The 25,927-nt window shown below is 45.5% G+C and overlaps 1 protein-coding gene across 13 annotated transcripts in view; it reads right to left on the bottom strand.

The window, feature by feature from the left end:
* Positions 1–25,927, bottom strand: part of LOC106741986 (disks large 1 tumor suppressor protein) — a 541,974-nt gene that overhangs the window by 58,746 nt on the left and 457,301 nt on the right. For all 13 annotated transcript variants that reach the window (XM_014614501.1, XM_014614504.1, XM_014614497.1 and 10 more), the window contains 2 exons: positions 23,134–23,296; positions 20,136–20,274 (listed from right to left, as the gene is read on the bottom strand). In XM_014614501.1, the coding sequence (XP_014469987.1) occupies positions 20,136–20,274; positions 23,134–23,296 (302 nt within the window). The remainder of the gene's footprint in view (positions 1–20,135; positions 20,275–23,133; positions 23,297–25,927) is intronic.

The raw sequence follows: 25,927 nt of genomic DNA, 5'->3' as shown, positions 1-25,927 counted from the left end.
ACCTTGCCTTCCGGGCACAAACTACGTCGTAATCACCACAAACTCTGAGAATAACAATTAGTGTTATAAATATATTTAATGGACACTTCGTGTCAAATAATGATACTATTGTTATTATTATTCTTTTGGTCTTGCGGTATTGCGCGAGCGTTGACAAATTCCGAGATTGTACCGAAAGAGGGTGACGGTAAACGTCGTGCGAATATCTTAGGAATTCATTTGCTCTTGCAAAGCTGGCGCGAGAGTGATCAACCGAATATTCGGAGCTCTCTATCGCTGCTGCAACTGCAAGCAACCAGATGAAACAGCGATGTTCAGTAAACTGACGTCTTTCGGGCTGCGAGCAAGTGAATTGCGCGCTTGTGTTACACGACTGTTTCACGCGTATCAAAGCGCGAACACGCTGGTGCCGGCGTTCGCCTGCCGAAATCCGTGCTAATTCGCGTTACATCGATAGGGTTTTATTTTTATCAGCGGCTACGTCGCCCGGCGTGCTCGCTCGTGCGAGGGGGACACACAGGTAGGTGCGCGCCGATGCATCTCCCGTCGTCGATCGTATCGCGTGTATCCGCGATGCAACACGCACACACGGCCGCGGATACCGCTCGCTGGAAAATACCGTGAGCGTGCGATCGAACGAGCGGAACGAACGGCGAAGGTGCTCTCGTGCGAGAGAGCAAAAGAGAGGGGGGGAGCGGGTCGTGAAAACTGTCGGGGCGGAACGACACAGCCGAGGCAGAGATAATTGCCTCGCGAACTCGTCGTCGATCACGAGATCTCTCTTTCCTTCTCGACGGGTCTCCTGCTGCAAACGCGGGAATCACTTCCGACTCGAGGATTCGCGAAGACTGCGACGCCGTGTGACGTCATCGAGAATAAGATACATTTCACCATATCAATGATTTCTTTCATACCGGATGACCATGGGAGCGGTTTAGCTGTCAAAAATCATGAGAAGGGGTGCGTTTCATTCCTGAAAAGGCAAGAAAATAGTGAGTCGATTTGGAAAAAAGAATGAGTAAAAAGTGAGTCTTTTTCTAAATAATTTGCACGTTAAAAATGAAATTGTTTATCTGTAATAACATTTTTTTAAAAGATTAAAAACACTGATTCTATAGTGAACATCAATGAAAAGCAAAATCTGAATTTTGGGAAACGCAAAAATGTTGTATGATGCATAGAATTTAAAATTTATACAAACGAAAGGCTCTAATGGTATACAACCAGTAGAATCAGAGAACGAAGACAGATTGACAAATAAGAGCCGTCACTAGATGTTGAGCGCAACATTTTTAATTTTAGCGGGAGAATAAAATCTAAAATTCACCTTATAGAGTCTCAGTCTTGATTTCTTGAGATCGAGTTTCTTTTGAAAAGGCTTAAATCAAAAAAGTGAGAAAAATGCAGCTCTCTCTTTGAAAGTGAGAAAATGTAAGATATTTCTAAATAAGTGAGAAGAAGTAAGAAAATAATAAGTCGCTCTCATGCCTGTTATATGCTCCGCTATATCCCTTATGGTCGTGCGAACTGCTTAATCACTGCACTTTGCTGTCTCAGTTATTAATATCATTATCATACCGCGATGATTTCAATGTTGATGGTTGCGTCATGTGAGGGGTCTCCCCGATTTTGCTTGTGACTAACCCTTTCAAGATTTAGCTCTAAATATATCTGTACACGTAAATGTATATACGCGGGTATATACTCACAATACGTCCTCATCTATTGCAGAAGAAGCTTTTCCCCACATTTAATAAATAAATAAATAAACAAATTCGGCGATTTCGCCCGCACGATCGTCACGATCGAAAAGGCCGGATTCGATTTTGCGCCTCGTCAGAACCGAAGCATGCGTTAGTCGGCCGATTAATTCATGCAGGCGGGGCGAACGTCGCCGAATGCACTCACGTTGCTCCCGCGAAGCGGCGCGCACGCACGTACGCGAGGAAGCGCGTCGCGTTACGCGACGAATAATGATCGATTAGTCGGGAGATCGATCGCGCCTCACCATCGACGTACCTTAATACTGCATTACACGCATCATTCCGTCACGCTATCGTTCGTCGTCGCTGTTGATAACGACATTATGTGCCTCCGGGTACGCGAACTCGCCTTTTCAATCCTACGTATAATCATCGCCGCGAAGACACGTGACACACGTGGCGATCATAATCCATACTCGTTATCACTCACATCGCGACGAGATGCACGAAGAAGCTGTGCGTATGTGCGTGTGTTTGCACGTGCGTTATCGCCTCACTGGTTACCGCGACACGCCGCACACAGAATTATCCTCGTCGCGTATGCCTCGCGTATGCGAGTAAGGTACGATCGTTATCGCGATAACTCACTTTGCCACCGTCAAAGTATAGAGGATTAATCCCTACTCTGCGACGGAAAACTATCTTTATGCACTCGCGCGTAACCACGTTGCGTGCGTCGCGGCACACGACAGCCGGCTGCGAGAGAGGAGCGACAAAGCGCGGACGCGCGTAAGACGCGTGGAACACAGGAACGTGTCGCGAAAAGTGTCGAGGTGGTCTCGAGGCCGATGAAGGAGGACCCTTCCTTTCCTTTCCACCACGTCGACCACGCCGTTTTCTGACTCACGATTCCGACACGATAGCGAGACAGACGGCGGAGAGGGGCGGACGAGCCGCTCGATTACGAATGCAACACGCATGGAATATACCTCGGTCTCCTGCCCGCTCTGTCCCTCTGTCCGTCGGACGCACCATCGGCTCCCTTTTTCGTGATCCCGCGCCAGGTTATCGCATTTCCGGCCGAACGCGCTTCGACAACGCGGTGATTTCACGGCTGAAAGTTTAGTCCGCCGGCGAGTGGACGGACGGACGGTGTTTCGCCAGAAATTCCAACGCAGGTCCACGTGCCGTGGACCTCTCGAGTCGTGATTTACGCGACAATAACGATTTCTCTCGTCAAAGAACACACGCACTCTGTGTCGGATGAAAAGGGATACGAAAACTTTGTTGCGATTCGAATTAAAAACGACTACGAGAACGCATGAGGTGGATAAAGGTGGCGGAAATTAGAATAAAAATCGTTAACGGCGAGAAAAAAAATGATCGCAGCAACTATTAGCTTGTTATAGGGATGCTAAAGCCGATGACTTGATAAAGCCCGTTCTTTTTCGTTGAATTAGCTATACCAGCTTGTATCGGTTTTCTTCTCCTTTTTCTTCTTTCGTGTCTTAATTATGAATCTGTCTTTTTTCAAATTCTATAAGTGTACACTAGTTCAGCAAAAAAGGACAGACCTGTGAGTGTCAATAATGCAGTGGCGATCAACAAGATGTCACGGTACGTAAATACTGGCACGATCACGCTACTCTTTTTATATTTCTCATACATATAGATTTTATGTAAATAGAAATGCGATATAAATATGAATGCGAAGAATGCGCGCTATTCTGTTTTACTATATCTAATTTGAAAAAATCGAATCAAGATATATAAAAAACTTTTCTGTAAATTCTCCATATTTCCTCAGGCTTCTAAATTTTATTGAAGAGATATACAAACGTTTTTTGCAATTTTCCTGATTGGAACACCGACGCATTCGGTACGTACAAGTTTCCGGATTTCTGCTAAATTTACGGTAGCTAGAGATGTCACTTTGACATTTTTAATCATTTTTCCCACGCACTGAGCAATGCTTCAATTTATTTTCGCTCGTATTTTCACCGTATAAAATCATTTACAATTCTGTGTAACCTATAAAACGTAAACTTCGCAGAAAAAAAATCAGAATTCTGCCGGTAGTTTCCAAGTAATGGCATCCTGTAAGAGCAACGAGAGAGTCGTTATAGCGATCGTAGAGGCAATCGCCTCTACGATGTTATAAGCTGAGATCCATCGATAACGGTCCACGACATCGGGATTAGTCTCTGGCCGGTAGTTTTCTCACATCGGTGTATTTTTACTTTCGCGACGGTCGCGCCGGAAAATTGCAAGGGTTAACGACAACGACAATCACGTAATTAGAAGAGGATCGACCCGGCGCACAGGTCGCGATTGAAAACTTTCTACTGTCCTCCGTTATAGTAACGGTATCGCGGTGTACTACCATCGGCGCGCGTACGCGCATATGCGTATCGACAGCGGCAGGAAGTCGATAGCCGCAATAACAACGACGACGACGACGACGAGAGAGTCCCCAGCGCGAAGCACAAGTGGCACCTCTTCCTCGATAAAGCGCGTCGACGTTGATACGGCATTCCGACACGTCTCCACAGAGAGACGCCTAACGAAGACACGTATCTGGCTGGCTTCCCTGCGCCACTGCAGTGTCATCGGTTACAATATTACTTAGATTCGTAAAACTAGCAATCGCATCCACCCGAGCGAGACCGAGAGAGAGAGAGAGAAAGAGAGGAATGAAAATGCAACGACTGGTCTTCTCGAGATAAGTTTCCCGTGGATGCACGTAATTTCTCCATCGGAAGGCAAAATGACCGGAGTTTGACAAAAATTCGCAATCCTAATGACCTCACACGTGTATCGTCTGAATTATACCAGTTTACAACTAAAAATTACTTTGAACTGAACGTAATGTTTCTTATAGATTTTTGGATGCTGAAAACGATGTCGCCAATCAAATAATAATAATACAATAATGCAAAAATATATTTTTATGTAAATTAGTGTTATTAAAACGCGGCAAATTAACGTGTCCGACTCAGATAGGACGAGCGCAACGTTTTTGAATCGATGCTTTTGTGAAAAATTCATCGTGATCGTTTCGTGAATCAAGCGCGGATTATCGACGAGTAATTTATGGACAACATACGAAAGAGCGCCAAATGACGGAAATTTATTCGACGCACACTGTGCACATTTAGCGCCAATTATCGTCTCATTAATTATCCTAAATAAAATATTCCCACGCAGAGTCACGCGGATTAATCTTGATCGGATTCGTGTCGGAATTGAATTATACCCACGATAATGAAATCACACCTTCGTTAAACAAGCCCGATATCCCGTACCTATTATGACATCACATTGAATACTTTATTAGCGTTCTTGGCCTTCTGCATGTCGTTTAATACGTAGTACGTAGTACGTTGTACGTAATAGGTAGGTATCGGTAGAGCTCGATCTCTCCCATAATCCACTTAAGTGGGCTTTCCTTTCGCTCCGTTGGAATGCGAAAATTTATTCCATTCACATCGCGAGCACGTGATTTTCATCGAGTGAATCATTAGCGGATATTCGGAACGTCGAGTCTCATTAATGACGATTCGATGTACGTTCGGTCACATCATCGAATTACGACACTGTCGGTTTTCCGAATCGCCCGACACACAATTCAGTTTTAATATATATATTCGCGAATTACCTGCGGAGAGTCACGAAAAACGCGCTCTCGCAGGCGCGTTTATTAACACGCCGAAATACCGAGGCTCGACAGTCTCGAGCGACGTTACGTCAGGACGGCGTGAATTAGGCCCAAACGGACGATTTGATTGCGACGCGCATTTGATTGACAGAAATTGCGCTTGCCTTTTCCCATTCGACGACGTGTCATGGGCGATGACACGGATTTACGCGAATTACTGGTGAATCAGTAAAACGAGTGAGTCATCATTCGTAAGTTATTAGTAAGCCCGATAGAAATCGCTATTCGTCATGGTTTCCTCGATTTAATTAGATAACGATTCTTGTCCTTGCGAATGTAGTAGTAATTGGACAATAATTGATGTCCCGGCGATATAACGTTTCAACGAAGAAAAAACTATCGAAGTACAAGCATTTGTACACGGAGAAAATATTGCGGTAAGAGCGATTACAAAATTTTGTGACGCTGGGACCATATCGGAATTATTATTGAAATTATTATGCGTGTTATAATCTTTAGTGATGTGTACAATGAAATAATCACTAAAGATTACGACACACATCATAATTTCAATTATAACGCTGAGATATGGCCAAACATCACAAAATTGTGTAGTAACTTTTATTACAATGATTTCTCCGTGTATAAAAACAGTCACGGTGAGGTATAACCGAGGTTTAAGAGAATGTTGAAACGCATACGCGTTCGTCTGGCTGGTTGCCTTCCGGGGAAGAATATACGTTCGCTTGACAGAAAATCGATCGACAATCGAACCGGGAGGTAAATTATTATAAGCGCACGAGATGTACGTAAACAGTCCAAATATGTTGAATTTCAGAGTTTCGGGTAACCGTCGCGTCATTAATTTTCACGATGATAAAGGAAATGTATATTTTTTTACGCTCGTGTTTACATTTCAACACGATGCCGGCAGATTGCAGGGGAAAAACATCAGAGAAAGAACAAACAAACAAAATTCCGAAGTGAAAAGAGCGCGTTTCGTATCTCGCATATACGAGCATTACGCGAGTGCTTACACGAGCGTTAAAATATCACCGAACTATTTGCATCCGACGTGAAATTATATGCGGCGAAACGTTTTCCTCTCGCATCCAAGAGTCGCTTAAAAACTGCCAAAAACCGGCGACAACATTATATGTAGCATGCAGTTAGCACGTGCTTCGTACTTCGAAATACGTCAAAAATGTCGCTTCGGTATTTAATCCTGACAGTAACATATTAGGCTTACGAGGCCTACACGTGTTTTATCGCATCTTCTACGTTTCGTGCAAGACGCTGTACTCCACACTTCTATTCCTCTAATACTCAGAAAAAGGATTGAGTTCATTTGGTCACTGCTATTACCAGCCTGATCCAATGGGATAGCTGGTTTCCTGGTGGCAATCAGTCTGCAAAGATAATCGATAAAAATGGCGGTAACTTCAATAAAAGTAAATAATGAAAAAAGATGCAGAAAATCACGATTTTTATCATTTCTTTTCATAATGATGTGGGCGGGCCTATGACATCGCTTCAGCGTCAAGATCGCGGATGTTGCTCTCAGGGTTAATTGCCGCGAGTGATTCAGCGTTACGAACGCAAGAGGCCACGGAGAAGACGGCGTGTCGTCGGACTTTCTCGCTGGGAATAAGAATCGAGGTGCGAGCTCATCGAGCAGTCGTCGTCGACACACGCATAACGCGGTCCGCGATGAACGATCGGCGCGTCGAAGCTTATTGTGCACCTCGGAACACTTCGCTTAACGGTATCGTCTGCGGCCCAGAAGCGCTCTCGATTCTGTATGCACTTGGTGACACAGTTTGGCACAATGGCGCGCATTAATCGCATAACTGGCGGTGGTTGCGCAACCGCCCCATTGTGTCCGCGAACGGCGCGTGCACGCACGGCACATACGCACGAACGGACACACACGAGGCCGCTTCTCGCATCGAAACGCGATCGCCAACGCGACGTCCCGGATTGTCCCGCAGCTTCGCCGCAGCGCGTCAATAATTCACGCGTCCGTGCGCGCGAGGAGTCGTGACGTTTCGTCGTCGCCGTCGTCATCAGCGGCGGCGGCCCCGTTTCATAAATTCGCCACGTCACGCGATTGATACGTCGTTGCCCTTGCAGCGCTGTCACGCTGCAATCGTCGTAATATAATTGCGCACTGCGAAACCCGTCGCAGTTTCTTTGCTTGACTTTCACGTCAACTCCGAGCGACATTAAGTAGTATCACATTGGTCCATGAATTCGCGCATGTTTCCATTATGCAGATGCGTTCGTCGTCACCGATTTCGCCGACACAGACGGATTTAGAAATTAAATCCCCCATACAAAGGGTCGCGAATGATTGAAGAGAAGTCATCGAGACGGGAGGAGGTGTTAACCGCGTTTTAATTACTGCGTTTAAAAGTCCCTCGAGAGTATCGGAATTCACGACTCGGCTCTTTATCTTTTCCCCGATTACTTCCCTTTTAATTTCTCGTCTCGCGTTAAGGAGAGATAAATAGAGCAAGTGGGAGGGGAGCACGAGCTTCGTAGAGACCGTCGGTGCGATTTTCGTCTATCGGTTCTTCCGTCAATTTACGGTCGATCGCCCTCTTAACAATCGCGTCTCCGACAATGACGGTACACACGCTCGAGCGATTCATCATCTTCGGGTAAACTACAGGCGGCACTTACATCCCGCTCAATGGAGTTCCGCCGTGTCCTGCACCGCCGCAAGATTGACAAATCCGGGCTGCTGAGTTTGCCGAGTCGATAAATTCGCCAACAACCGAGTCGCCGCCGGCAACTCACAACAGATATTATTCAACGACGGGTAAACTGGATCACCGAGCATCTTCTCGAATCAACGCAGCCGCCACCGTTCTGTGAGCTTTCCACAAGTGGCAAGAGAGAGGGTAACAATTTGGGGTGAGTTGAGTATAGGCCCGACTGCCGCTTCTCCGTGGACAGCGGAAATGTCGCAAACTCGCCTAATGAACGTACAAAGCTTTGTCGGCCGAGAGGGTTGGCTTAACGCGCGCGACTTCAGATGGAATCCGTCGCCAGATTTCGCCAACTTGGCCCGCTTCCTCCGAAAGGATCTTTCCCGGACCGCGACGAACTTCGCCTTAACGTGATTCCGCGCGCTTGTCGGGACATGGCATTCACTGGCGACAACAAAGACAGCGTACGAGCGTGAGAGGGAGAGAGAAAGCCTGGTAACATCTTTACACCGTCCTGAATCACGGACGAAAATAAATTGAGCCTTAGTACATTCCGGCGTTTTTGGGAGGGAAGAAGGTGGATGAAGCAGCTGCAAAAAAACGATTCGGACAAGTCGTAACGATCTCCGACCTAAATCTCCCGGAAAACCATCGATCAAGTTTCTTAGAGTAGTCCCTCAAAGTGCGCGAAGAGCAAGGGTCAGCTAACCTCGTCCCAATTTTGTCACGAGGAGCGACAGCGGGGCGATTTTGATTAATTCGCGATGTCCATGATCCGCGACGAGAGAGGCAGCCATTAATAACGCCGCTCGTTCTCTCCTCTTGCGTCACACGTGAGGGAGTGATTCTTGAAGCTCTCGACGCGTCCGCGCACTCATATGTGTATGTGTGTGTTAACGAGAAAAAGATGCTGGACTTCCGGATTAGTCGCACGCCTCGCTTGAAGATTTAATTGCGAGCTTTCCGCGAAACTGACGGGTCTCTCATCCGCCGGCTGGCGGAGAGAGAAGACGCCAAAAGGAACATGTCGAAATAATACGGCCCAATAGGGGTCCTCGCGAGGATCAGCCTCGGTGGGGTTAAGCGGCGGATGATGCTGGAAAACCGACGTTATGATAGCGGGAAGATAAATGAACTAATTTTTGTTCTCTCGAGGAGGCTGATAGCGCGGAAGCTCGAGAGACGTCGAGTGGAAGACTATAAGAAGACAGCAACCGAAAATTCCGGAAGTGTCGATATATATATTTTTCGTAATTACCTTCGTAATTAGTGCAATTTATTTCCCCTGTCATTGATCGGCATCGTGTCATCCTACGTTTATCTTAGCGTACTGATCACAAAACCAGTTCAGTTTCGCACGTAGAACCGTATTGACGGATATTGATAATGATATTCGTTAAACATTAAAGCTAGGGGTGTTCGCATAGAAAAGAATCGATTTAATAAAATCGATTCTTGTGAGGAAAAAATGGATCTTGTCAAGATCGATTCAGAATTAAAGATCCCTAATCAAAATATCTCCGATTTAATATATTAGTCCATTGTTCTTGCACAGAAAAAAATTAGTCTTAAATCAAAAATATATATTCTTATATATAACCAAGAATATTACCTTATAATTTTGTCAGATTTTTAATCTTGATTTGATTGTTCGACTTAATGTCTTGAATTTGTATTGATGCAAATGTTATTTGAACTCAATTCAAAACTAAAAAAATCTTCTAAGAATATTATAATATTCTTGCTTATATATGAGAATATCTATTCTTGACTTAAAATGATTTCTTTACTGCGTGCTCGTTAATACAGATCCGAGTACCGGTTTATTTACGTCTTCATAAACACGATCTTTCCGACGCACGGGAAAAAAGCTCGCACCATCACATCGTGCGAAGGTGCGAGAGGCGGTACTCGCGTGGAGAAAATTTCCTTAAACAAAATTTCCAAGATAAACGCAAAATAAATCGTGGCTCTTCGTTTTCCCGTCGGAATTTCAACAGCAACGTAGAGAGACGGGTGAGAGAGGTGGGGAAGGGGGGAGGATCGAAGAAGAGTCACCGAGCAGCTTCGGCTTCGTGCAAGTTTAATTGGTTCCCAGAATCCATTTTGCCTGGTTTTTAGCCGCCACGCGCTTCATTTTCCACCCTCTCGGGCTCCTCTCTCCGCGTCGGCCCCGCTGTTTTTGGTGGATATCGAGTTTTACGATCGACTCGCTGCGGGCGACATCCGAACCTGTCCGCGTGCGCCCCTCATCGTATGAAATTAAATCAGAAAATTTCCACGACGTACGGCGTAAGCGGGCAAATGGCTGGTGGTCGGGCGGGTAAGTTCGGGCTGGAAAATTTTCAATTTCTCCGAGCGGATGTTTCCCGACGAAGCTCTGGTCGCGCGTAGAAATCTGAATTTTCTCGTGTTACATTTTTCGACACACTCCTGCTCATCCCTGTCCATTCCCGCGAACTTTGTCTCGTTTCTAGGCCGATGAAAGTTGGAGAGGCGGGAGGAAGTGGACGCCACCCCCGTATATCTCACGTTCCCGACATAACTCCCGGCTGGTTAGTAACGAAGTATCTCGGCTACTCACCGTCAGCGCGATAACCCGTCGACTCTCTTCGGACTTCACCGCAGCGGGAAGCTTTATTCGCCGTAAAAGTATGCTGTCGAGGAGTTTCAACGACCTCCTCGTAGCGATGTGGACGTTGTTTTGAATAATGCTGCTGGTGCTGCACGTGCGCAATCGCGGAACATTGCACTCACCCGGCGCAGTAATGCAATCGGGTTACCGATGCTCTTTATTTATCGTTCGATGAGAACGCCTGGCACGCCGAACTAACGAACTTGGAAACGAACAATATATCCCATACCCGTCAAACGAGGTTCGTGCCCTTCGCTTCGAAACGAGCATCTTTAAACGACTGCGGCCTCTCCTCGCTGCACCCTTCATCTCTTCAAATTTTCTATCTCGCGACGGATGAAATCACCGTCGGTTATGCGGGGATGAAATCTCCATCTCGCTGCGGAGGGATCGAGATCACGCTGACTCGGCCGTCGAAAGGCACGCTGACATCGGTGATATGCGAAATCTTGCCGGTCGCGAGAACAGCGCTAAACGGGCGCGATCGAACGCGCGCAGCTGAAAATTTCTCCTCTCTCCTTCGACGGCGTCGGAACGCCGCGGTAACGACATCCTCGGCGACAGGACGGCTGAGCCAGCGTTATCACAGCGCGCGCCCGCCACCGAAAGACTTATTGACCGGTGACCCGGACACGATGCCCCTCAGTGGTTGCAGGTCGTTCCTGCGCGCAGACACTTCCGGCCACACTCGTTAGCCGGCCGGCGGACCGCGGAAAATGACCGCTTCAGCGAAACTCGCGGGCGCCTCGCGACAAATCGACGTGTCCGCATCCTTTGACCGATCGCGATCATAAGTCTTCGTTTCTCTCTTTCTCGGGGGAGAGGGAGGGAAGGTGCCGAGCATTGTCCGCGACTCGATTCTCATCGGGTCGTATTATTGACTATCGCACGGTACGTGATTAATAAGCGATTTCAGCGATTCTGTTCTGCAATGTGTACTCGTGGGATTTCCCGTATTTTCCGATCTTTTGTACACATCTTTTGAAAAATGTGCTACCGTTCGAGTCATATTTATTTGATCCAGATAAAATGGCTGCTCCAATCCTCTTTAGCAAATATTTACTAAAAGCAGATATAATTGACTATATACAATATATTTTCTTAGTAAAAGTAAACATTTATTTATAGGTATTAAAACAACTGTGACAAATGTTATCATTCATAACATTGAGAATATGAAAATTTAATTTTTAGAAAATATTTACCGGACAGAACAGTCTAAATTAAAAAAAATATCTATTAGATATCTTCAATGGAGGAGAAGTATTATAATTATAATAAATGTTCTCTTAAATTTGAAACTATTTTATATTTATATTCAATAATTTATTGACAAATTAAGATATTATTGTGTTCAAATAAGTATTTACTACAAGTTACGAAAATATACTTACACTGATAAAAATATCCTTTAATTTAAGATGCTGAAAAACAGATAATTACGTCCACTTTTTTCTATGTATAGCACTTTTTTCTGTGTTATTATAGTTCGATATCCGGGGGATTCACAATCGCACAATAAATTAAACACGATCGATCGCGATTCATTCGCGAAACACAACGTTTCTCGTTCTTTGATTTATTTATCAATTCTCACGCGCACGAATCCTTCTTGATAATCTTTTAGTAACCGCGGGACACTGAAAATAAATCGAGAAAGTACGAACAATACAATATTTAAGCGCAATAAACAGAGACAGAGCGCCTCTCTTCTGGTTAAACGATCTAATCCCAAGTAACGTTTACAGTTTAAATTTCTACGGCTTGTATTAAGCGCGCCTCACAATCCTGCGTTTCCTAGACAACAGCTCTCCAGAGATCGCGTCCGCAACAAACGATACATTATACAGAACGGTCGGGAATTAGGTCGCGGGCTGTAAATTAAACAAACTGTGCAAATGCACTTGTGCGCATATTTCGCTGCAGATGGCACGGACCAAAGGCGTATGCATTGTGAGCGCGTTGTACGACGGATTTATTTTAATTAGAATGGAGACGATGCATCTCTCATAAAGTAGAATTACAAATAAATAAATTTCCGTCCTACTGTTAATCTAATTGTGGAAAAAATATCGTACTCGTTTTAATGCGGAAACTCACTTTTGTCACCATATTTATTTTAACGTATACACACATTTATACGATGTAAAAATAACAAGATATTATGCTTGGCAATGAGGATTGTAATGGAGATGGTTCGGGAATAGATACAGGAAAATTAATCGCGCAACATGCTATCATGTTATTTACGATATTAACGAGAGGACACGCAAAACAATTTGCAATCGATTTCCGTTTGAAATAAATCAGGAATAATGTAATAAAGGAATAATAAAAGAGGAGAGTATAGAACAAATGCGAATATTGAGAATAACACAACGATTTAACCGATCCGAATCGAGAGAGAGGGAGAAAAGAGAGACAGGGATCATCGCAAATTAGAGAGAGGATATGTTCATCGTTTTTACGGAACCGCACGCTTATAACTATATCGAATTACAGGAAAAATGCAGCGTGCGAAAATTCGCCCGGGAAGTCCCGCGAACAATGCGGCAACTACCAGTGTCGCGTCTGAGAGGAAAGGGAAAGGGAAGAGGAAAGGGAAAAATTCGCGGAGCTTTCCCGGGAAGCGCGGTGTGGAAAATTCTCGGTTAATATTATCCCGCCAGAGAGAGAGAGAGAGATAATGCGGGATCATCTCGCGCCGGGGAATCCATTATTCTTCGATGCAAAAGCACTGCTTCCGCTCTTGGAAATTGTCCGGCGCGAGAGCGTTCTTAATCCTTGCTACACATGCTTCCGTTTCCGGCGAGCATTGCCGCGACGCAGTACGAGTGTCCATTGAAGGATTCACGAAAATATGCGCGGAATTACACGCGTGGTTATTCATAGCGTATTGTTCCTCGAATTCCAGCAACGGTGTAACTTTTCCCGACATGGCGACAGTCGGAAAGTAGAATGAAAAAAGATATTCGCGAGGTGAATTCCTGTCCTCTACGGTGTAGAGTAGAGAGCGAGGCAATACGTACAAGAACACCGGAGTTTATCATGTATTTTAAAACAGAATAATTCTCGCGGAAATGAGAGAGACAGAGAGAATGAGAGAGAGAGAGAGAGAGAGATGTGAAAATCCTCGCGAGGAAGTTCAAAGCCGGAGGAAAGAAAATGCGGGAAAAACGAGGATATGCATTAAGTAAAAACAAGAAGACCGGTACCGTTAACACGAGTAGATGCGAAGACGGCGTGAAGCGAGATTAACTTGAAAACGGTAAGATCGGGGACGGGAATCGTTGAAAGATTAATGAGGCAGAATCGTTAGATTGCTGAGTTATAACGGGAACGTGCAGTAAAGTCGCGCGTTAACAAGAAATCGGCGACTCGAAAACGCTTCGAATACGTCCACGAGGCGAGAGGAACTCGAGAAGAATCCTCTTTTTCTGAATTTAAGTCTCTTTCTTTCTGTAAGTTTCAACAAAACAACAATAAGTAATCATTTCTAACATTAAAGGACAATAGCCTCTACAGTGTTGTATCTTTCGAGATTCCCCATTAGCAATTCAAGTCTGATGAAAGCTGCAAGGTTAATGCGGAACATTTCACCTCAGGTATGTACATTAATATCGCTCGCAACGATAATCGTCCGCGTTAACTCGCGTCCGTGGAGAGCGCGCACCTGCGTAATTCGTTAATCTCTTCGCACTTGCACAGTCGGTATTTCCGTCGGGTCTCGGAATAGTCGGGCAAATTTTTCATGACGTCCCTTTCAGACCCCGGACACCATTGTCCGCGGGAGTTCGCGGTTCCTGCGGATTTCCTCGTACTGAGCCGGACACCTCCGGCCGACGTACGTGCGGACCGTGAGGACCGCGGGAGAAATTAAATTCGCCCTGTGTTACACATCGGATACCAAAGGCGAAGGGAGATCCCGAAAAACACTGATCGGGAATCTCAGGAAATCCTACGAGTTCACCTATGATAACACATCGTGCAATCGACATTTTGTAGCGGATAGTGCGGACATTGTTTGCTGGATCCGCGGAATTCTCCGAGGCAATATTTCTCTCTCGCTATATATCCTATAAATGATTCTCCGTTATTTAGGTCAGCGCAATCTCTCTCTATCTCTCGCTCTTCTCCCCTTCGAAGAGCGCGATTTACCTACTCAAGTTTCTCTGACGTCGCCATTAAAATCTAGCGATTCAATCCGGCGATAAAATCTCGCAATTATATGCGATTGAGCGAGATAAATGATTCTCCTCTCCTCCGTCCGATATCGTGGTGGCCAGAATTCGGCGGTATCTGGCGAGGATGCGGCAGGACGCATTCGGATCGATGCGGAGGATACCGCATCACGTAAAGCGGAGATTGGTCGGTAGCTCGCTTGTTCGCTCGCTCGTGACCCGGGCCAGCTCTCGCGACCTTGGCCCGCATTTCAGAAATGCAGCTGCGCGCATGGCGCCACATGCATACCCGAGTGTGTCCACTCTCGCATACGCGAGCGCGGACTATCGCCGGGGAGCCGTATCGAACTAACCGGCGTCGTGCGCGAGGCATAATTGACGATGGGTTCAAAGGTCAAATGAATTCCTAAACAAATACCTACCGCCCATCGACAATACCTCTATCGTCGTTAAGCTTACCAGATTCCAACGCGCGATTCACGACTGTGAGAGTCGGCGGACGCGACTGTAGAAATAAATGATTTGCCCGTCGATTTGCGAACTCGATTAGGTGGCAGGGTTGGAGTGTGTCGTTTTGAATGATTTAATCAAAAAAATGGGGGTCCGTGTAGAGGTAAGAAATATTTTTAGGAACGTTGGAAGGCATTTTCTGCGATAGCAAGAGGGAAGGAAGTCGCTAGAGCGAAAAAGTGGGCAAGGAAGGAGTTTTAGGGGAAGTGAGACGGAATTTAGGGGAAGCGCGAGATATGAGATTCGATCGATACGACGGGGCAAATTAGTTAATAAAAAAAAAAAATAATGATACAAATCCGATCGATGAAAGATGCCGAGGCGCTCGACGACGATTTTCCGGGCGCGACGCGAACCCTCGTCGGACGACCCGGAGTAATTAAAACGCGCACTCACGGACGTCGGTCGTAGCGCCGAGGGCGCTGCAATAAAAATGCAGCCGCATCCTTCGGCGCGCGGTGTATCGACGAGAGGCGAGTCAAATGAAAAAGCTGCAAGGAATTTACCCGTGGCGAACTTTCCGAACCGCGCGTATGTACGTACGTGCATACGTACGTCAAACGAAGGCAGCCGGAAACAAAGACGAGTCCGCCAATCAACGCCGGAATTGTTCCAATCAAACGGGATGAAAATTACAGCCGGCCGAGTGTGAGAGCGCGCGCCGGCTTTGTTCCTTTCCGACGGTACCTCCACTTTTTTTTCGCAGGGCGCGATTGTTTTTCCGTAAAGCCAGACGCGACGCAAAACTCGATACCTCGAGATGACAGGGCGTCGAGAGAGCAAAAGAGAAGGAGAGCGAGAGGAGGATCCTTTTTCCTTCCCGGCGGAGCGTTGATTAAGTTTAATTAAACGTCCGGGCGCGCTGCAATTTTTAATCGACGGCCGGACTTTCACGCGCAAAAGAGCGTCTCCGTCGTACGAAGCCCGCTATATTATCAGGTCGCCAAGGATGAAATTTGCAGAAAAAAAAGGCAAAGTTGTTTAATAACTTACAAATATAAGGAATTATTTTATTCATCAAAGTACGCACCCATATTGTCTATACACTTTTGCCATTTAAGCGGCAGGTTGTTCAGGCCGGTGGTATAAAACCCTGGCGGACGTGAGTCAATGAATTCCTGGAAGGCCAGTTTTGCAGCATTGTCGGAATTAAATTGTTTTCCTATTAAAAAGTTGTCCAAATTGCGGAAGAAATGGTAGTCAGTGGGGGCTAGGTCTGGTGGATATGGAGGATGATAATGAAGTTCCAACTCCAATTCCTGTAGTTTCGCCACAGTCATCTGTGCAGTGTGTGGTCTAGCGTTATCATACAATAAGATAGGAGTCGATCTGTTGACCAATCTAGGCTGTTTTTCTTTAAGTTTTTGCATCATTTCGTCCAGTTGGTTGCAGTATATTTCTGCTGTGATCGATGAGCCAGGTTTCATGAAATCATAATGGATCACACCTGCGTTAGACCACCAAACGCTCACCATCAGCTTCTTTTCATGAATATTGCGCTTTGGAGTGTGTTTTGGTGACTCATCCGTGTCCAACCACTGTGCTGAACGTTTGCGATTGTCATATTGGATCCATTTCTCATCACAAGTGACGATTCGATTCAAAAATGGATCAGATTTGTGACGAGAAAGCAACATCAAGCAAATTTCCAAACGCTTTTGTTTCTGTTTTTCATTCAGTTCATGCGGAACCCACTTATTCAACTTTTTCACTTTACCGATTTGAGCTAAATGAGTTAATATTGTTTGTTTGCTAACACCAAACTTCAACGATAATTCATAGGCACTCTGTCATGGGTCAGACTCAACGGTGACCTTTATTTTCGTCATTATTGACTTTTGATTCTGGGCGACCGCGTGGCTCATTTGTGAGGTCAAAGTTACCTATACGAAATTTGGCGAACCAATTTGATACTGTCTGCTGCGTACTAACATTAGAGCCAAATACACTATTAATGTTTCGCGCGGTCTGCGATGCCGTAATTCCACGTAAGAACTCATACTTCATAATAGTGCGAATTTCCGACCGTTCCATTTTCAACAAAATTAATCTTAAAAAAAAAAGGTTTTAATATTTTTTAGAACATACAATGATTTCTTTAAACAGGCGAGATATGTAACTTTCCAACACAAAAAAAAACAGAACGGTAATATATTAATTAAGCCAATGTCAAGTAATAAGCTGTTACAGTTGGTAATATTATTAACTACAAATTTCACCCTTGCCAACCTAATATATTTCCTTCGTGTGCACTTCCACCGTGATATGCCCTTTTTCGTTTCATCCCCCCCTCCCTCCTCGAGATCCGCTATACTGAAAAATTAATTTCGTTGGATTTATCCGACAACGGACAACCGAACGCATTTTGGCCGAAAGGAACGGAATTTCTGGTAATAAGAACCAAATTTGGCTCACGAGAAATAAATTGTGTTTCCTTCGACCCAAATGCGTCTGGTTGTCTTTTTATCAGGCAAATCCAATCAAATTCAATTATCAGCGTACGTGCGGGATCGATAAAGCTCGATCGCGTTCGAACACACCTCAATCGAGGAATTATCAGTCGCGACCGGAACCGTCGACCGACGAAACCGCGCGCGTCCGAAACGGTCGGACGAGTTAGTGTATTCAGGAAATGACGCGAGCTGCTAGTTTATATATACGCTTGCGGAAATGAGAGAAATGCGGCGGTCCGGTTGCGCGCAGGTGCGCGAAACTTTCGCGGTCGCGGCTTAATGAAATATTCCATTCATGGTAATGTTTAACTGCGGACCGACTTCCAACAGCGCGGACGTGCCGCCGGCCAGTTCCCCGAGTAGTCAAGAGTGCAATTAGTTCTTCCTCGCGCTACCCTCCCCTTCCCCTCTCGTCCACTCGATCGAGTCGAACTTTTCACGTCCTGCCGAACCAAGACTCACCGCTCTCTCGCCGGAGTGAGAGTTTGAAGTTCCTCGAGCGGTGGAAGGGAGATTGGGATTAGGACAGATTGAATTTATTAAGAGCTTCGGAGAATCGAAATCTCGGCGAAATATTGAAAAATACACCGACCGCGGAGCGAGAACATCGAATACACGCTTAATGCGACCGCGCGATCCGAGTCGCGAAAACGCGGAATATCAGTGCGATTATTCTTTGCATTTTTCCTACGAGAAATCGTTACCTTTTTATGGCGATAAATGCGCACGGGTAGAGGATAGATTGTTTTACCGGATAAATACGCGGCCGAGTGGGGCTTTACAGGGAACGATAAATATGTGTGAACACGTAAGACAAATATAAACACGAAGAGCGGAGAAGAGAAACACGAGGAGATCGGGCGAACGAGCGAGAGTCGGGTGTAACGCGAGAACGAGCATTCCAAGTTATACAGGGTGTCTCGAAATTGGTCCGACAAACTTCGAGTGCTTATAAAGAACACCAAAACAACTTTCGTTAATAAATCCATGTTCGCTCTGGCATTAGAGTGAATTATTTACAGTAGTTGTTCAAAGTGTGTCGGCGAATTCACTTCAGCACAGAGATATCAGCGATTTTTCTCTTGGGTTCGGTTTTTGTTGCTACCTCTTGATAAAAAAACTTTATTAAAAATTGCTTTGTCAAACTGAAGACTGTTGGGAATTTTCAAACAGGTAGAATTAGTATTGTTTCTTATTGATTCGCGAGCTCGGTATAGCAGCATTTTTTAAAAATCTTTATTAACAGGAAGAACCCCTTTAGTATACAACAGAAAGGAGAACAGTTGTTAACATAGTGAAGAATTAAAGCTGCCAAGTTGAAACTACACGAGCGTTAGCCTAAACGCCGACGCGGAGCCATCGAAGAAATTAACAGAAGTAGAAAATTTGTTCGCGGAAATCATCAATCTATCAATACAAGAATAAGTTCCGTGTAACGTGCGGTGACAATTAACATAAAAAGTGCCGCATTGTCACAATTCTCTAGTAGTCCTTTACAAGCACTCGAAGTTTGTTGGTCTAATTTCGGCACACCCTGCGATTCGATGGGCATTATCTCCAAGTTCATCTCCGCGTGCCCGCTTAATCCTATTCCGTACGCGCAATGTCCAACGGCGACCTTAACCCGCGCAATCCCGGATACACGGCGACGTGGGAGCTTCGTTCGCTCGCTCACGCGCGCTTCGGACTCCTGCATAGCCCCTCGGGCGGGACTTGAGAGGTTAACAACGACAGGTCAATAGGGGCCGAGCTGGCGACGCGTAAGCTTCGCAGTGGCACGTAACGTGTCCAGAGCAATCCCGCCTCCATGACAGCCGGGCCGATTCGATAATCCCTTAATCCGTCAGCAATTAGCTCGCGCAGCGACGACCCTCCACCGAAGCGCTCGTCCGATATGATTTATCTCGTTCTGCTCGGTCTACTTTTCAAATTAATAACGAGACTCCACGTTTCGTTTAATCGAGGCGACAGATCGAGCGATGAAAGCGCGAGACGAACGGTTCACGAATCCTGTGTTTGCAGATTCGCGCTTGCACTTTTCAGTCGCAACGATTTCACGGGATCTCGGCGAAGGAACGATATGAAATGGGACAACTTGGGCGACGTGCGAAGCAGCCTCGAGTAAAATCACACGAGAGCGAAGACACGTGCTGCGCGCGATAACGCCGTCTCTGTATACGATACCCACGCATCTTTCGCGAAAAAAGAACGGAGTCGGAGATCGAAGACGGTTCTCGCGTGGAATCTCGCGAAGCGCTCTGAAGAACCTGATGGGACTCACCGTGAGACATCCTCCTGGGAAACGGCGCGCGGCGTCCCGGTGCCGTGCAGCGCGAGGGAAGACGCGTGGCGTGACTCTTGCGAGTACGGGAGCGCCGCGGTGTTGTTCTCCAGCGCCGACACGGAGCCGTTCTGCTTGCCTGTTGACGCACAAGATCAAACGCACTTGATTACACGCTTGATTAAACGGTCATCGCAATATTGATATTTCGACGAGAGCCGGAGCTTCCCGTAATTCTGTCCCGGGACAAGCGAAACATCGGACTAGTTCCCGACTATTCGGTGTATTTGTTTTCAGTCTGAGATACAGCGATGGCACACGCGTCGTATCGCAGATTTCGATGAGATTCCGTCCTTCCCGTGTTTATCAATAAAGTATGAATCCGAAGGAAATCCGTCCCGAGTGCGTTAAGTAGAAGTACTCATGCGTATATCCGTGATCGTAAAATTTCAGTGTCCAGGTGTTATTGTGGAATACGAATGACTATACTCAGAGGAAGAGTTAGCTATAGGAGGTAAAATCTAGTTGTAGCAGCTAAAACAGGGACGGCTAATACCGTTACTTCTTCTTCCATTGGCGCTACAGCCTCTTGTAGAGGCCTGGACCTACCTCTCTCTTACGTATGCGTGTGGTGAGCACGCAAATTATACACACGCATACGGGACCTACAGTTTAAACGCCGGTTCCGAACGGCGAGAGAGGTTTTATCATGGCATGAACAATACTCTTGGTGGTTTGCCAAGGCCACCGAAGAGAAGCTACGAGCGAATGAAAATTTGCTGCTTCTGCTGGGAATCGAATCTTTAAGCACGGCAGACGGTACGCTGTCTACGCCACGCTCGCGCTCTAATACCGTTACTATCGCAATTAAATTTATCAGCTGTGGTAACAACGACATTAACTAAGACAGGTAAAATGTATTTGTTGCAAGATACAATTATATCGTTCGCTGTAGCGCCTTAATTCGAACAGCTAATCAATTTAGCTGCGGTAGTAATAACATTAGTCCCTATTTCAGCTCCTGTGCTTAATTCTTTCTCTGAGGGTAAAAGATCGGCATGACTCGATCTTTTATATAGGATCGGCCATTTAAAGTATTATAAAACTGTTTTCTTTGAAAATACTATAGGAAACATCATAGCAAAAAAATGCTTAACGCCATATGATTCCGTTAAAAAAGAATCCATGATGATATTGAGATCTTCGCGCTCATTCAGAGTCAAATTAATGTCCTGATTTTTTTTTTCTTCGAATTAAATAACTTTTATATAGAAAATTTTTGCTATGACCCGCACTTTCAAAGATAACAGCTTGGTAACTTTTTAAATGGCTCACTCTGTATATTTCTGCAGAGATTCAGTTGCAGATATAAATTACGATATGCGTGTGATATTATAGAATTATAAATATTTGTTTATTATTATAATTTAATTTTTTTTTTTAATATTTACTATTTAATTAACATTTTTAATTAATATTTTTACTTTATTTCGTCACACAACGGCACAACGGCCGATCTTATCACCCGTGTATTTACCGCGGGACTCATGATACTAATGCATTTTAGTCGACATTTTATTTGTCCGCGTGTGTGCGCGCCGTATAAAAAGCAAAGGGAGAAAAGACAAACAGGTAAACCGCGGTAGAAAACAGCGTTTTCTCGATCCGGCGAGCGCCTGCTTGTTTATTCGCGCGGAGATGCTTTCTCTGGGAAACTCGATGCGCGCGCGCTTCCCGCCGGCTGGAGATTAAAGCAAATATTCGAATAATCTCGGAAGTACCGATCCGTCGCAGCATTAAAGGGGCAATTTGAATTCAACCGGCATCGAGCCACGGCCTTTCCCGCTCGCGGCGGATCGAACCGCGGAACTATCGTTCGCGTTCACTTCGTTAGGGAGGAGGGAGGGGATTAATACGGAAATATTGCGAGGGATACGCGAGACCACGACGATGGCTTAGCGTGTCTCGAATACTTCGGCAAGCAATTTTTCACCATTCGCGTGTAACCGTTCGCGCGAAATACGGCTAATGACGATCGATCTCTCCTCCACACGCGTCTGGCTTGCGAATCCCGCTCAAAATAATTTCGCTGACCCGGCCCGACCGTGCAGCATTTTTCCGGGCGGCATCGAATTTTAACGTCGCACTTTCGAGATTTCCCCGATCGGCACGTTTTCGCCACGCGGTGCGCCGCATTCGCAGCACACGCGCGAGGGGAGGTAAGTCGGAGCCGCCGCGCGAACTCAGGCGAGTTTACGAGATCCCCGTTTTACGAGATCGATGAATAAGTTACGGGCCGATCGTCGGAAAAGCTCGGTGACGGGGAGGAGCGGCGGATCAAAAATTCATTTCCGCGCCCCTCGATGAGAAACCGGGCTCGTCCGTGTTTATTCCCAGCCGGGAGAAAGCGCGGAGAACGACGAGGGGGCTGCGACGGAGGGAGGGACACGGTTCATTTGAATTTCAACGCGCCGCGCGCGGCTTTGAATAATTAATAGGACGTCGTAATTATTATTTCGATCGAAGCTGCGGAAAAGCGGAGAAAAATGCGATCGCGCGACAGAGGCGACGGAGACGGCGGCAGCGGAACGACGTTTCTTGCGGTATGGTTATTAAATCGTGCACGGTCGCGCGCGGAATTTTCGGGCACCTTCGTCGCGTAAATCACGCTCCCGTCGGGCTTCGCGCCGCAATTTTATTTCGCCTGATTGATAGTCCACGAAATTGTGTTTGCGTTTATATCGTAACAAATGCGTTTTCCCCTCTTATACGTTCCCGTCAGAATTACGACAAGGTCGGTGAAATCGCGGAACACCTTGAAGAAGCGCGAAATTAAAACGGCAGCCCCAAGGCCTCGTGCGATTAAAGCTGGAACGAGACGTCAATCAATTTGCGCCCGTGTGAAATCACTAACGCGCGTCGACTTCTTCGTGGTGTTCCGAGATGCACCGGGAACGGTAAGTGCGCGTATGAAATGCTTGGAAATCTGATGACTTACGTGGCTGAGGCGAGAGAGAATTGTCCGACGCTATCGGAGGAGGAGGCGGAGGTATCATTCCACGTTCCGGTTTAGCGACCAGAAGCACGACGCGATCTTGGGTCGCCTTCAGAGTCGCAACGGCCTCTTCGTGTGTCACGTTCTCCAGATTCTTGTCGCCGTGCTGAAACCAATACGATTTGCCTTCAACGACGTTCCCGTTCCTCGATGTTTCGACGTTTCGTGTGCGCTTAATGCATTCGCTTCGGGAGACTCTTATTGAAAGACGAGACTTCAACATCTCGTTCTCCCCGAAGCGAACGTGTTAACATAGATTCGCTGATGGTCGAGGACGGAATAAAGCCATTCGGGTCGTCGCCGAAAGCGTGACCATTCCTCTCGGTGAGCAAAAATGAAAATACGTTCTCGACGGTGCAGCAAGAAAAATATTGTCTTGCATAAGACAGCGCGTAAAATCATGTCATGAAATGTTTATTAGCGCGGACGTAGCATTTATGCGACGATCGTTAAACAGTTTATCAACGGCAATTAAAATTCATCAATATACCGTTAAATTGATCGACGATACGAAGAAACGGTCGTTCTTATTGGAAGAAGGATAGTTTTAGCTTTCGAATGCAATTTATCGCATGTCGCTACGACTTTTCTACGCGAAGATATCGACGAGCGGCGGTTCGTTAGAAGGTGACTGAGGCAGCCGACAATGTTGCGCGGCGTCCCTTTAGTCGGGCACGCCGTCGGTCGGAGGTAGACAAAGGTGTGAGGTCGGCGGCGCAACGTACTACAATGTACTAAGCGCGCTTTCACCAATCGGCGGCACCGCTCGACAAAAAAGTACAGGTGCTTCGAACGTCCGTATCTCATCGAAAAATCGACGTACGAATATGAGATAAACGCACACATTCTTCTCGACACGACAGAGTGCACGCGTTTGCGCTGGTCACATATGCTCTTATCGTGACACATGTTTCTTCTGTTATATAATTATGACACGTGACATAAAGCCATATAACGTTGCATAGGGCTGTTAGAGTACATTGAAAAATTGGATAATAGTGTTAACAATTTCTATCACGTAAAATATAAAATTTCACGTATCACGTTAAAAAACTTTGCGACAAAAATGATTCACTGAAATCTTGTATTATTTTTATATGAAGAATGTGTTAAAAAGTACACAAATATAATGTCAATATATGTTGACAAGATGAATGTGTTAATTTAATATTATACTTGTGTACTTTTTAACACATTCCCTATGTTAAAATAACAAAAAATTTCAGTGAACCGTTTTTAATACGAAATCTCTTACCGTGCACCTCATTCGAAAAATCTTACGTTGCAATTTTCGCGTAATTTGAATTCCGAATGACTTTCTTTTCAATTGGCACTTTCCCGAGTGCGGATTGTGTATTCCAATGCTGAGTATCGAGCTGATATTGAAAACTTGGCATTTAATAATGGCACAACACACAGCCGGCACCATAAAATCCCACGTGAGACATGTTTCCGTAGTAACGTCTGACGTCCGTATTAATACTCCGGGCTTTATTCATTTCTCGCGAAGATATTGTCCGTTGGGAATGGTTCGATTTTTTTGCTCTTAATGGAGAAACCAAAGAGGGAGAAAGATACATAGTCGGCGTAGTCATGCAACGAGCACAAACAATTCGATCATGGCGTCGCGTACCTCGATAATTGATTTTCCCCGTTCAATTTCCTCTGTCAATCGTTGCCCCCTTTTTTGCCCGCCGACTATGTTTCCCTTGAGACACCAAGAGGCAATCGGTCGTGATTATTCTCGAGCCGGCGCGTATTGAGAGACGTCTGACGAGGAAACCGTGACACGATACGGCCGTATAAAAATTTCTTCTCATTTTGTCTGAGAAAGTATACAACAATATTCCTTAGCAAATTTTTACGTTGATCGAATAAATATATTTTTTTATCATTTTCTTAATCCAAGTAAAATATTTTTCACGTAAATTATCTAAATAAAATATTAATTTGATCTAAATCAAATTTACTTAATCCAAATAAAAAATTGCTAAGGAATATTGATTGCTAAGGAATTATTTACTTGAAACTAACACTTTTTCCTGTGCAGTAGCTGAAATAACATGTGAGATTTTTGTCTGCGGTAGAACATCCGCTTTGCGAAATTTCCGATATTTTGTCAATCCTTATTTTTCTTTTTATTTGATAAATGTGGGCTTATGCAAACATTCAGACAATTAAAGTAATCCATTAAAATTTCCAAGAAGAAAAAGAATATTTTCGCTTTACCATTTAAGAAATTCCTTTTCTCTTAATTTTGCCAAGAGGGATATTCAAGTTCCTCCAAATCACAATACCGAGAATGACGGTATACACGAAGTTTACAGGATGTCGAGTTCGAGTAAGTACTAGCGTTCGGATATGCGAGCCAACACTTACCTAGGAATTTCATTTTATCTGTATTTTCTCAGACATTTCTATACCGAGAAGAGAACTGGGAGAGCGACTGGTCTGAGCAACGTACGGACTCATGTCCAAGATAGCGCGCGTGCGACGAGACTCCCACCTGCCTGTCCTTGTGTGCGCGGTTAGTCATCTGTGCGTTTGCGCGTGACGGATAGCAGGTAGCAGGGCGGTAGGAAGCACGAGGAGCTTCCAACGAGTTCGAACGACGAACTCATCTGTCAGGAAGCAGCGATTAAGCGCGGATAGGGAAAGTAGATTAGGACGGTTTCCGTGGCGCCGCGAGAAATTGATAGCACCTCCGTCAGCGATATACACCGGGCGGGCTCCTTCG

Source organism: Dinoponera quadriceps, unplaced genomic scaffold (assembly GCF_001313825.1).
Source record: "Dinoponera quadriceps isolate SergipeBrazil2010 unplaced genomic scaffold, ASM131382v1 scaffold696, whole genome shotgun sequence".
Taxonomy (NCBI): Eukaryota; Metazoa; Arthropoda; class Insecta; order Hymenoptera; family Formicidae; genus Dinoponera; species Dinoponera quadriceps.
The sequence above is the reverse complement of the archived record's forward strand: the minus strand, read 5'-3'. Positions and strand labels throughout refer to the sequence as shown.